Source organism: Artibeus jamaicensis, unplaced genomic scaffold, assembly GCF_021234435.1.
Source record: "Artibeus jamaicensis isolate MK-2021 breed Jamaican fruit bat unplaced genomic scaffold, CSHL_Jam_final contig_76, whole genome shotgun sequence".
NCBI lineage: Eukaryota > Metazoa > Chordata > Mammalia > Chiroptera > Phyllostomidae > Artibeus > Artibeus jamaicensis.
The window spans coordinates 13,633,869-13,647,854 of NW_026521954.1; the positions used below are offsets into that span (position 1 = coordinate 13,633,869).

The 13,986-nt window shown below is 45.5% G+C and overlaps 1 protein-coding gene across 3 annotated transcripts in view; it reads left to right on the forward strand.

Annotated features, from left to right (window-relative positions):
* CCDC149 (coiled-coil domain containing 149) overlaps positions 1–13,986 on the forward strand; it is a 96,068-nt gene that overhangs the window by 29,935 nt on the left and 52,147 nt on the right. For 2 of the 3 annotated variants that reach the window (XM_037155508.2, XM_037155509.2), the window contains exons 2-3: positions 5,761–5,922; positions 7,820–7,858. In XM_037155508.2, the coding sequence (XP_037011403.2) occupies positions 5,761–5,922; positions 7,820–7,858 (201 nt within the window). The remainder of the gene's footprint in view (positions 1–5,760; positions 5,923–7,819; positions 7,859–13,986) is intronic. The other variant, XM_053672366.1, reaches the window with a different exon arrangement.

Sequence of the window (13,986 nt, forward strand, 5' to 3'; positions counted from 1 at the left end):
GTGCCTGACACGTAGGAGGCATCCAGAAAATAATTGTTGAATGAATCAGGGAGGCCAACTACAGCTTACAGAAACCCCCTGTTAAGACCAAGCCGCTTCTGAAAAGAGAGCCCTCTAGTTCTCCTTGAGGCCCTCTGTCTCACCTTATCCCACTTCCCACGAGTGAATGGAGACCTCACTGCTTCTCCTTGGCTGCCTTGTGAGAAGCAGAGGGGAGAGTCACTTGTGGATTTTTTTTGTTTGTTTTTTCCCCTTCTTCCTTCAGGCCTTGCATCTGAGGAAAAGAGAGGCAGGCCCACTAGTTTTAGAGAGACGGGGTTGGGTGAAAAGACAAGTAAATATTTGACCCATTTGTCCTAGGTCTAAAAAATAGCCAAACGCAAAATCGCCCTTTCTTAGCTTTCTTATGCCGGGAAGACCAGCTCAAGGTAGTGACCAACATTGGGGATATTCCGGGTTTCTTCTGGGTGTGTGTGAGGGTGAGGAACAGAATGCTTAGTGTGTTGGGAATTGGGGTTTCACGGGGTTGGCTCTACAAAGATATGGGTTCGAGTTCTGCTTCTGCTAACTCCTTGGCACCTTACATAAACTTCCATTTAAGCATCACATACTTATTTAGAAGATGAAGATAATAACACCGTAAACTCACGTGTTCTTGTGAAGACTAAAGGTGATCATACGTGGAAAGCATTTGTCAGCAAACTTTGGGGTTTTTCGTTGCCATTGATAGTGATGGTGGAAATGTTAACCCCGGCCAGAAGCACAGAGCAGCAGCAAATACAACCTCCACCGTTCCCCATTCTTCAACAGGGTCTGTTCAGTCAGGATGGTCTCGGTTATGCTCAGTTAACAAACATCCCCCCCCCACCACCACCCCCGCCACAAACCTCTGAAACTTCACACTGTGAACGTTTATTTTTGGATCACACAGATTTCTCCATGGACCCAAATGACTCTCCAGGCAGTTTGTCTCTGTGTTGGCTCCATTCTCTGGGCCGATTTGTTCCCTATGGCACCTCCATAGCAACACATGTTCACCTAGCAACAGGGGAGGAGAAAGCTTGGTGATTCTTACCTGGACTCTTAAGTGCTTCCACCCTGTATGTTTCACTCATCCCTTCCAGCCTCGTTTTATTGGGTAAAGCAGGTTACATGGCTTTGCCTTAAAGGAGTGGGGAAGGATGTCCCTCCCCCTGTGGGGAAGTGAAGGGGACCTGGAAATACTGGAGAAGAGGCACTTGTACTGATCACATAGACATTTACCCTTTTCTCACTCTTGTAAACGCAGCTGAGCGCCCCCTCCAACCAGTCGGCTGAAGCCCCTGCTGTGTAGAGACTCTGGCATTGCCGCTGCCGTAGATGATCTTTCAGACTCATGGAGCCAGCTCTGTCCCAGACACGGCAGAGGAAGCAATTTCCGGGCACTTCAGGGGAGTCATACCTCCTGGGCTGGAGCCCTTCACCCCAGTGTTTTCCCTCACACCCTTCACCCCCAATGGTATAGGGTGCTGGTGTTAAAATTACGGGGTCCTCCAGTTTGGGGGCACCCTGGGAATACCCCTCATACTCCAAATGTGGAAACTGAGGCCCAGACAGCGTGTACTTGCTTTGTTCCTTGTGTTCTGTGGTTTTCCCGGGGTCCCAATAGTTTAGGATTAGCTCAGCATCAGACCTACCTCTGGACAAGGGCCCCGCCCCGCCTGGTGACTTTCTGCCGTCCACACCCACTCATCCTCCTTCAGGAGCACAGACGCCCCAAGCACTGGGCTGGCCTGCCTTTCTGTGCTATTATCGGCTGAGGGGCAAACCCCTGAATTTGCTGGTTGGTTAGAGCTCCAGCAGGAGGATCTTCAGCATCTTTTTTTCTTTCCTTCCAGGTTTTTGTTGTTTATTTCCAGTTCCAGAGATAAGGAATGGGACAGGCTAAGAGCCGCCATCACAGGGACTGTCCCACCGTCCCTGTAGAACGAGAGTGAGCAGTGCCATCCCCCCCCCAGTACCCCCCCAGCACACACCTCCCAGGGGCCCCTATTGTCGTTTTATTGAGACTCTGCATGTGTAGGATGTTTGGACAGATACAGTAATATATACCGCATTTTTCAGACTATAAGACACCCCCCCAAATTTGGGGAAAAGTGGGGGTGTGTCTTAGAGTCTGAATGTAGCTTACCTGGCTCGCTGTGGGGGGAGGCAGCGGTGGCCTATGTTATTAAATATTTTACCACATTTTCCGCTTCAAATTTTTATTTCTATTTTCCTCCTCCAAAACCTAGGTGCGTCTTATGGTCTGGTATGTCTTACTGTCTGAAAAATTCGGTAGTTCATGCTTATACTTGGGTTTCAGTGAGGTAACATCAGTTAATAACATTATCAAAATTTCAGGTATACAATTCGATGTCTGTATACTCGTGGGCTCGCCACTCAAAATCTAGCTTCCTTCTGTTACCATATATTTGACCCCTTTACCCATTCACCCTCCCCCACACCCCATTCCCTTTGGTAACCACGATTCTGTTTTTTGCACGTGTGACTTTTTTGTTTGTTTTGTTCGTTTTTTGTTACTTTTTTGTCCCATAGTCTCACATATGAGTAAAGTCACATGATTTTTTTTGCCCTTTCCCATCTCACTTGTTTCACTTGGCAGAATGCCCTCGAGATCCGTCCATGTTGTCGCAAAGGGCAATGGTCCACCTTCCACGTGGCTGAGTAGTTAGTGTCCCTCGGAGCTGTGCACCACGCCTTCTTTGTCCTGTCTTCCCTTGTGCACACTTTGGATTGTTCCGTGTCTTGGCTATTGCCAATAATGCGATGAATGTAGAGGGTACATCGGCATTGATCGCTCTTAGGGAAATGCTTACGCTGGTTTAGAACCACTCCAGGCACCAGGGGGTGGCATAGACACCCCCAGAATGATTCTCAGACCATTCCGTGGTCCTGAACTGGTGGATTGCCGCTGGCCTCTCAGTCCTTCCGAACTACTCTAGCTGGTTCTAACTTCTGAGACACCACAAAGTGTAGATGGGCATGAGAATCACCGGTGCCATGTGCTAACTGAAAATTCCTGAGCCAGTCACTGGAGACTCTGATTTAGTGGGTCTGGGCTGGGGCCCAGGAATCTACGTTCTTAAAAAAATATTTTATTTATTTATTTTTAGTGACAAAGAAGGAAGGGAGGATGAGAGGGAGAGAAACAGTGATGTGTGAGAGATACATTGATTGGTTGCTTCTTGCACACTCCCAACTGCAGATCTGGCCTGTTACCCAGGCATGCGCCCTGACTGGGAATGGAACCACTGACCCCTTGGTTCAGAGTCTGACACTCGATCCACTGAGCCACACCACCCAGGGTGGAATCTGAATTTTCACCAGCATCCCAAGGTGGTACAGAGCAGTCTTTTCCAGGGCTCCTTGTCCATGTGGCCACACCTGGCACAGGGGCTACAGGGGAGGCGTCCCGCCTCCAGCCAGGGCAGTGCCACCTTGAGCTGCTTTAGAAATGAGGTTTCAGCCTAAGATGTGTTCTACTGATAGAAACAATTGATGTGGAGTACGATTTTTGAAATTCACTGTTCTAGACCATGCAGAGCAGACAAAAGAGCAACCCAGCCGAGGCTGTCTAAAAACCGCCCTTTTGTGGAGTGGCTTCATCTTCTACACAGAATGCATTTGCTTTCTTACCCTTTAAGACTCATAATTGTCCTGTTTTCCATGCCCTGAGGGGAACTGGACTGCAGCAATCCTGCTCCTCAGATCCTGGTCCCCAGGTCTGGGCTGAAGTTCTGTGCCTAGTTTCTGCCAGATACCTCCTCATAGTGACGGGGAAGGTGTACCACTTCCGAGGCCTCATGTGGACCAGGCCCTGCAAGAGGAATGGCTTCTCTCTTGGATCCTAATGGACCACAGTTCAAAGTCAGAGAACTTGAATTTGCACTTTGCAGGTAGTACTGGCTCTGACCTGTTCCCCATCAGTAGACCGGATGTTACGACTCAGCTTGCCCACTGCCCCTGACAATGTCTCCATGGTACTGGGGTTTTCTTCCCTGAAGTCGGAAGACACTGAGTATCTTTGGGGCTTCCTGTTTGGATCTGACTAACTAAAGGGCCAAAGGTGACACCGATACTAATAGCACTGACAATGGAGGCTGCTGATTAAGGGCAAGGAACTGCAGGCACAAGGGCAGGTCTGTTCAATTGTGTGTAAACGATATTTTTTTTTCCTGTGGAGTCTCAATACCTCCCTTAGGACATCGCAGCTGAGGTTTCTGAGCCACTTACCTTTGGTATTTACTCACTGGGGATTTTAGTCTCAAGAAATCACTGTGGCAACAGAACCCTTTTGCCTCCGTGAAGACGATGTCAAAGTCTTCAAACCCAGGACGTTTTAAGGCAGGGTTCCAACCTCATTACTGCCGGGATAAGATTCATCCAAGGTGGAAGTGTCCTCTCTTAGAACACAAATCCGTCTCCAAATGGCTTTTCTTTCCCCTTTGTTTTGGACGCTAAGCAATTTTTTTTTTTTAAGGGGGAAAAGGCTCCCGACAAAATTGTGCTAATGCACAAAACTCTCTTTTTCCCCTTTCATTTATTTGAAATGGAACTTAACAAAGTCAGTTCCGAGCAAGCACTGTATATGAGTAATGCTTTTTGTCCCTGGAAGAGCCCTGGTTCCACGGCACAGGAGTGCTGAGTCCCTCTGCTTTGTGCGAGCGTCCGTAATGACAAAGTGCTCGTGTCAGAGTGGATAATGAAACTATAAATTGTTTTCATGAATGCTCTGAATTTGGTCTTTTACGGGGCAAATTCCAAAGGTACTTCGTGCCACATTTCACACATGCGAATGGCCCCAGACTGCGCAGCGTAGCCAATAGAAATAAAGAAGCCGGCGGAGGCTCACCCTGGCCCGGGTGGCGGAGGATCCTCAGGGGAGGATGGTGCGAGGTAGGCGGGGAGGTGGGGAGAAGGAGGGACAGAGAGTTCCCAGAAGGTGCACCTGAATGTTGGGGGACAATTCAAAATGTGGCTCAAATACTGAGCTCGTGAAATTGGTCGCTGTGGGAGGGGGCTGCACCGGAGACACAGAAGTTGTGCAAATCTTGGCCAAGCTGGTGAAGGACGATTCTCCAGGGAGAGAGTGTCTGCTGCTGCCTGGACAGGTGCAAATATCGCAGAGATCTATGGTTCAACTAAATTATTTTTAATAGCATTTTTGTGTTTTTTAAATTATAAAAGCCATATGAGTTTGTTCTAGAAAATTTAGAAAATGCAGGAAAGCAAAAGGGTAAAAATTTAAAAGCTATGCCAATAATTTTTCAACCAAGTGATAATTGTTAGTAATGTACAAACGTGTTGTTAATGTGTTTCTGTATCTATCATTTTGAAAAATTTTAAGAAAATTGTACATAATCTTCCTTGGATATATACGTCCTTTTTAAACAAAAACTGGGGCCCAGCTATCTATTTATTCGGCTATATAACTCTTGAAAAGTGTTCTACTATTTTACTTATTTGTCAATGAAATGATTTTATCAGCCCCAGTTTGCCAGAGTTCGTGAACGTCCAAGATTTCAGTTCTGTCATGAGGGAGGTAGGTCAGGTACTGCTGCAGCCTTTGGGTGCGTGTCAGTTACTGACAGATGTGTCTGGGTATATGATCTCTAAAAACAAAAAAAGCAACAGAACAAAATAAAAAGCCAACCCCGCAGGGTGTGCTAGGTGGAGGCCTGCTGACGTTTTGACCAGTCCCTTGGATTTGTTTTGCAGTACCTGGTGTGCAAGAGGAAGCTGGAGAGCAAGAAGGAAGCCCTGCTGATCCTCTCCAAGGAGCTGGACACGTGCCAGCAGGAACGGGACCAGTACAAACTCATGGCCAATCAGCTTCGAGAGCGCCACCAGTCCCTGAAGAAGAAACACCGGGAGCTGATTGTACGTATTACATCGCAGTGACGTTCCTGGTCCCTCGTTAAGATAGAAAGAGGGCATTTCACATGCGTGTTTCTTCAGAAAAGGATTGAATTCAGATAGTGTCAAAGTGGAAAAACTAACAAGTGGCAGTGGTCCTCCCTATTTCCTCCACAACCCAATTCCACAGGCTACTCGTGTGTACATCCCCCCGCTCTGCTCACGTGGGCAGTTGTGAGTCATGCACACGTATGTATGTGTCTGTGTGCCTGTTTACTTACTAATTTGTTCATGTGGAGTATGTTTCAAGATGACTTGTGTTATATATCTGCCCCATCTGATACAGAAACCACACGTGGTTATTTGAATCCCACTTTAAATTAATTAGAATTGAAAACTCGGTTCTTCATTCTCATGCTGTGTCATGGACTCGGTTAGCACCAGCGGCTGGCTGGCGGTGCCTGTGTTAAACTGCGTTGCTGTGGACCATTTTGGGGGGGCTCCTGTGTCACGCAGTCGGGTGTAGGATGTCCCCACTGCTCCACAGTGCTTGCTGTTGGATTAGCATTGCGTGCACGTTGTTCTAAAACTTGCTCTTTTCATTCAACACTTGTTTTGGATACCTCTCTCCAGGTTACACATACAAACTTCGTTCTCTTTTTAAAAACAGTTGCATAGTAACATTTCCACAATTTTTTAACCTTTCTCTTATCATGAGCATTTAGGTCATCTCTAGGGTTTCATAAAGCAAGATTTTTAAGGATATACATTGTACCGAAATGGAGGAAACCAAGTGCACAATGCTATTTGGGATTCTTGCTCCTTTTTTCCCTCCTGGATACAACCCCCTTATTAAGCGTGGGCACTGTAGCTAACATGAGCCGCCTGTGCCGGGATTACTGGGCCATCCTGGACCAGAAACAGAGTCAAAGATTCCTCAAGTTAAAGTAGTGTTGATGGACATTCAGACAGTACCGGACTGTGGTGTTCTCACTCATGTAGCATTTGCTCATTGTCCAGAGGTATTTGTGTTCCTGGGTAATCCCCAAGGGAGAGAACTGAATCCTTTTAACACAAAAAGTCTGACAGGACTGGAAGTTCTCGGCTTATTTTCTTTTATTTTGATCATATCCTTTCCACACCCCTCAAATTATTCTATTCATGGAGAAAACTCAAGTGATCTGCTTAAAAAAGGAACTCAGACCAAATGAAGTATAAGTTTGGCTCTGCTCAAAAAAAATTTTGATAAATCTAGTTGCTTTGCTTTTGTTTTTCTGTTCACATAGGTTTATTTTTATTTCATTTTTAAGGGTTTTTCTGTTGTTGTTATTTCCATGTGGGGGGCGGAGAGGGAGAAAGAGAGAAACATCGATACCAGAGATCAAAGCTACAACCTTAGGCATCAGTTCTGACCGGGAATCAAACAGGTGAACTCCCATTTTGAGGAACAAAGTTTCAACCAACTGAACCGCACCAGCCAGGGCTGGTTCACATCGTTCGAAAAAATATATAGGTTTGGTCCTAATTGGAACTGATTCCTTAGAACAAAGGTGTCAAACTCATTTTCACCAGGGGCCACATCAGCCTCGCAGTTGCCTTCAAAAGGCCAAATGTAACTTTAGGACTGTATAAATGTAACTACTTCTTAACTAGGGACAAGGAGCTCAGCACTGCCGCTGGGTGGAAACAATGTGCCGGGTGGGATAAAACAAGGTGGAGGGCTGGATAAGGCCCATGGGCCTTGTGTTTGCCACCTGTGCCTTAGAGACTTTTCCAAAACAAGTCCGGTCAGTTTACAGTTAATCTTTTACAAGATTTGAGCTTGGTCCAGCACATGTCTGGTTGCAAGGGGTGGGAGTTGGGAGGGTCTGAATCTAAGCACATTTTTTTAAACTAAAATGTAGTGCTTGTCTCTTTGTAGGATGGAGATCCGTCACTTCCTCCTGAAAAGAGGAAACAGGTGAGACTTATTCCTGCTCTTGGAAAATTCTTACAATGTTTGCACTGGTGCCTTCCAACAGTTAGGGGGACCGGGGAGTTCCACAATGTATAGAGAAATCTTTCATTTTCCAGAATCCTTTTATACTGCTGGAGGAAGTGGGTGATTGGGAAATTCTGACCACCAAGAGGGGATGGGTCAGGGGGAAGGGTAAAGGACGCCTGGTAAGGTCCAACAGGGTGGACAAGGACACCCCAGGTGACCATGTTGTCCTTCTTTGTTGGCAATGCTGCTGGGAAACCGTGAGTCGAGGGTTCATGGTTATAGCACTTCAGCTTTCTCTTCCGTGGATGGTACTTTTTCACTGTTGATCTTCTGCCACTTCAGACAGTTTTAATATTTCGTATTTTATTTATACTTTATACTCGAGTATAGTTACCATACAAGACTATATCAGCTTCAGGGGCAGTGATTCCACATTTGCATACCATGTGGTGTGACCGCCACAGTGCGTCTAGGACTCGCTGTCCCCACACAGAGTTACTGTGATATTGTTGACCGTGATCCCTGAGCTGTGCACCACATTCCCATGACTTGTTTACTTTGTAACTAGAAGTTTGTACTTGTCCCCAACCCCCTCCCCTCTGGCAGCCATCAGTTTGGTCTCTGTATCCATGAGTCTGCTTTTGTTTTAGTTCATTTGTTGTTTTCTTTTTATTTCCATGTATAAGTGGAATCACACGATACTTGGCTTTCTCATTCTGACTTATTTCACTTAGCGTAATAGACTCTATGTCCATCCATGTTGTTGCAAATGGTACGGTTTCAATTTTTTCACATTCCTGAGTAGTAACCCACTGTGTGTATGTACCACATCTTCTTTATCCACTCATCTAGCACTTCAGACTTTTAAAAGCCATCTTACCAGCAAAACTCGCAAGCCATTTATGTTCTTTTCTCCTAAGGTAGCCAATAGTGTTTATTGACAAGTTCGATTTTCCCCTGCAGATTCCAGATGCCCACTTTCTCAATGAACAAATCCTTGTATATGCACACAGATCTGTTTCTGGGCTTCCTGTTCTGCTCCTCCGAGCGTTCTCTGTGGTCCTGCAGTTGTACCACGTCCTTCTGGCTCTACTTCAAAGTGCTTTTAACATCTATCTGGGCTCAGATCCTTCCCTTTGCTCATCTTTTTCAGGAAGATACACTTGCCAACATTTTATCAGTTCCTCCTGATAAAATCCTCCCAACCCCCCCACCAAAACCCCTACCTGTTGGTATTCTGATTCAGGGTTTGCTAACCTTATAGATTAATTTGGGCATAGTTAACATTTTCATATTATCACATCCAGGAATACTGCACATCAAATTTCTTTTAATATAGTTGCATACATACATACATATTGCTTTTTCCCAAGATACCTTTGTTAGAACTTTCCTTAGCTTCACGATTGTTCTGTACTGACGTACCTTGAAGTATAGTCTCTTATGGGTGTGAAGGGAGCCCGGATGACGGCGATGTGAATGCCGTGTGTTCTGTGTTACGGGAGGCCTGCACCAAAGGAGAGCTTCAGAACTGCTGGATGCAAATAAGGACAGATGTGTTTGGTTTCCTCGTAACTGTAATGGCCAATCCAACCTCCTGTTTCTGCTCATTGATCATATACCTGGCACTGCATATAAACCCCTCGGGTTCATTACCTTGTGATTTTTGATGCTGTGTTAACTGTATGCCCAACACACACACACACACGTTTACCCTTAAATAGCAATTCAGTCCTGTGCTTACCATTCAGTCACTCGGTCCACTCTCGGCCATGACCTCCTTGCTATTTTATTTGGTTACTCACAATGCTGCAGGTCTGATCTAAAGTCGAATTTTTCTATGGAGCCAATTGCTTTATTTTCTAAACACAATTACATGGGAATTTATTATTAATGTCTGAAAATTGGGATCCTTAATCTGGCATTGCTAGGTGCTTTTGTTTTTGTGGTTTTGGTGGCTATGAGCAGCCATCTTTGCCATGATTTTAGACATTGTTAGTATTTATGAAGGAGTTTTACAGTGTAAATGAATTCACGTTCCGTGACTCTGCTAAAAAATTTACATTGACTGAGGAGAATCTGATGAATTCCAGTAAGTCTGTCAAGCTGCATTGTTACAGCTCTAAAAAAAAAAAAACCAAGTTGGTGTCCTAAACACTGGCTTTGTAGATTTTAATGTGGCTTTAATGTGGCATCGAGTTTCTGTCCCTCTAGGCTTAGTTTAGTGCCGTGAGCTTGCCCTCCGCACCCTGCCTGCTGGGGTTGGAACCACTGACTTGCTGCATGAGACAGCATGCACTGGGGTGCAGGTGACAGACATTCTAAACAGTTTAAACGGTGCAGGAGTCAATGACCTCACATAACCGAAAGCTCAGAGGTGGTGGAGGCTTTGGATGCTGTACAGTCATCACGCACTCATTCTCTCCCCTGTGCCCCACTCAGCAAATAAAAATACATAGAAAAATACAGGACACCCAGGTCAATCTGAATTTCAGGTAGACGGTTAATACTTTTTCAGTATACAGATATGTTCCATGCTTTATTAGGGACATACCTATGCTAAATATTATTCATCACTGTAGATCTGAAATTCAAGTTGAACTGGGTGTCCTGTATTTTATCTGACCACTCCGTCACTGTGCCAATTTTAATGTCAGCTTCCTCTTGAACTTCACATAAGTTTTCTTCTAAGGCTGGTTCCTCTAAGCAGGAGAGGCAGAAAAACCAGCCCTGAAATAGAAGTCCTTCCCCCAAGTCTACTCAAGTGACTTGGAAGGAGTGTTGGACATATTCCTCTTCCCGGTCTACTAGCATTCACCAGGAGAGCACTACATGAATTGCCTTAGATTAAGCACCTGGGATGCAAGAGCTATGAGGGAGCCAGCAATGGCACCCATCAAACTAATTGTGTGGCCTTGGGAAGGTTGCTTTGGATGTCTGAGTCTCAGCTTTCTCATCCATTAATTGGCAGAAAGTGGTACCCACCTCACAGTGTGGCTATGAGGAGCAAATGAGATATTGCAAGTACGGTGTTTTCAGTTCTATTCTTCTGGACCAGTGGTTCTCAGACTCTTGAGAATCAGAGGTATGTTTGAGGATACAGTGAAAACCATGGGCCTTTGCTCCAGAAATGGGACACATACATGCCCACAAATAGTTTTACACTCAACTTCCTGGATTCACACACTATCTGCAGCTCATTCATGGACCCTTGGGGCTCCTGGGACTGCATTCAAGAGCTGCTGCTCTAAAAGTATTGAGAGCGCTTCTCAGATTCAGTGGAAACATACCACACACTCTGTCTTGGTAGTGCTTCATGCTTTTTCCCCAGCGACTGGCTGGCTGGCTGGCTGGATGGAAGGATGGATGGAGGTAATCTCCCAAACTATCTTCTGAGGTCACACTGGCAAGTTCTGTCTTGTGTAAAGTCTCAAGGGTACATTATAGGCATCATGGATTCCAATTTAACCCAACCACTTGCTGGCTGGGTGATCTTGTGTAACCTATCTGAGATCCAGTGTCCTTCTCTTCAAAATGAACATCATAATGAGACATATTTGTAAAGTTCTTATGAGGAATTGGTATGACAATGTTTCTGGGGCTGACTTCCTTGTACTTGGTTAAGTGCTCCATGGAGAGTAAAAAGAAAATGGGTTTGCTATTCTTTATTTTTCCTGTGACTTGCCCAAAGTCACATTGCATGTTGGTAGAGCAGGATGAGAAATCTCCTCACTTGTGGTTCAGGGTTTGAGTTCAGGTGTTTTGGTTCCACATCTTCAAATGTTTGATTCTTCGAATGTTTGAGTGCAGAGGAAGCAAAACTAATATTTAACCCGACTCATTCTGCAAGTCCAAATATTCAGTGTTTTAGTTGAGGCTCCCTGCTTCGGAGTGTTGGAGAACCAGACCTGGGCCTCAGAATTTTTACCTAAGCCCGCGTTCTCTCCTGTGGTAAACAACATCTGGCCATAATTTCTTCTTGCCTTATTTTATTTTTTTTTAATTTCGTCCTCAGAGGACAGACCAGAACTTTCATGGCTGTGGTTCTAGAAATATAGTTGTTGAGTCTTTCTTTTAGAACTTAGAATCCTTTTTAAGACAACTCAATTTCCAATGGCAAATCATCCGTTAAAGAAGCTGTGAAGAGATTGTGACAACGGTGACGTGCTAATAGCTTCTGGTGGAATATTGAAATGAAAGTTTCTTCTTGACACTCCAGGCAGAGCTGTGCACCAAGTACCTCTTTGCACCGAAGTGAGAGACCACCAAAAGGTCTCTGACAACCCTTTAAATATTTTTCTTTTGCTAAACAAGCAGTTATCTCCAAAGGAGACAAAGAGGGGGGTTGAAATGATGATCTTGGGTTAATCCTCTTATGAAGTGGGATTTGGGGGAATCACAGCAAGTACGTTTGTCTCACTCAAATTTCTCCATGAGCAATCAGCTGCGTCTTTGACTCTCCCAGCTGTCATTTCAAGCTGGGAAAGCACAGGGGGCATCCTTCCCAGTCCCAGAGGGAGTCTTCACTTTCTTCCCACAGAAAGTGACAGCTTGCACTGACCGGTGTGGATCAGTGGGTGGGGCGTCCTCCCACAAACCGAAGGGTCACAGATTCTATTCCCCATCGGGGCACGTGCCTGGGTTACTGGCTGATCCCCAGTTGGAATGTGTACATACAAGAGGCAGCTGATTGATGTTCCTCTCACACATCAACAATGTTTCTCTCCCTGTCTTTCTCCCCCTCTTCCCCTTTCTCTAAACTAAGTAAATAAAATCTTTGAAAGTGGCGGCTTGTTTAAACAGTGGCATGCACCAGGATGACCACCCAGGAGAAACCAGAGCATAGTGTGGCCCTTTGTGAGGTGGGCTGGAGAGGAGCCTTTTACTTCAGTAGCCAAATCTTCTTGGCCAGTCTTCTCTTAGTCCCCAGTGACTGCCTATCAGAGCAACTTTGTATCTGAACCCAGAACCATCTCCAAAGATCTCGAGTGCTTTGAGATGTTTCCTTCATACCACTTTGAACAGTGCAGCATCCACGGAAGACATCCAGGGTCCAGCCTGCGGGAAACCTGCCAAAACATAACAGTAACTTCCCCTCGTGCCTATTGCTATAAGCCCTTTGAGTCCTTTCAACAATTTTGTAACGAAGGTGAGAGCGCCCCCTCAGTTTCACAGATGAGGAAATTTAGGCTCCGTGAGTCTAAAGAACTTGGGAGCTGTTAAGGGAGCCACTGAGTGGCAGATGCGGAATCATAATAGCCAAGATGAAGCAAACATTTATTTAAATAGCAACCTCCTGAACCTGTTTGCCTGTAAACTGGAAATGCCCTCACACGTGTGTGTTTTGAGATTATGAGGTGGGAGTAGACCACTGAGGGCTCCCTGCACAGCCAAAAAATGCACACGGAATAATCTCTGCTGGGGGGGGGGTTGTTTTTTGTAAAACAGAAAGCTGTCGCCGCAGCCAAGGCCATCACTTTGGCAGCTGCTATGAATAGGGGCCCTTGCTCAGCAAAACAAGCTTCACTTTATTACTATTAACACAGGAGTTGCCACAGACCAAAGCAGCCAAGTAGAAATTGCAATTAAATTTGCTATCAATCACACCTCTCAAGTATGCTTGATGTTTCATCCAATGCTTTTTGTCTTTTTTTTTTTTTTACATATTCTTGTTTAATGTTGTGCTTTCGCCTACTGAAGGTGTGGGTTCAAGGGGTCCACTTATTAACACTGTGGGGTGGAGCAGCACTTTCTAAATCTGGTCTCTGCCTCTTTTTTCTCTCATGCTCTTTGTTTAACTTGCTCTCCTTGAGGAAGCGCCTCGGTTGCGGTTTTACCTGTCTCTCTGTCTCTGTCTGATGTTTCCCACCCCGTTTTGAATTCCAGTTTTGCTCTGTGAGCAAACTGAGAAGTGAGGTAGAGGGCTTTCTGGTGGGGCGTCCTTTTTACATTTTTGCCCGAGGGTGACTGCTCCATGGCTAGTTAACAGGAATGGTGGTCATCTGGTGCATTACAGAGATTCAAGAGGAGGGAGGGATTGGTCTCAGCACGTTGCCCTTTTCCCTTCTGGTCCTTCTGGTCCTTTCGGCCACTGGTCTCAATTA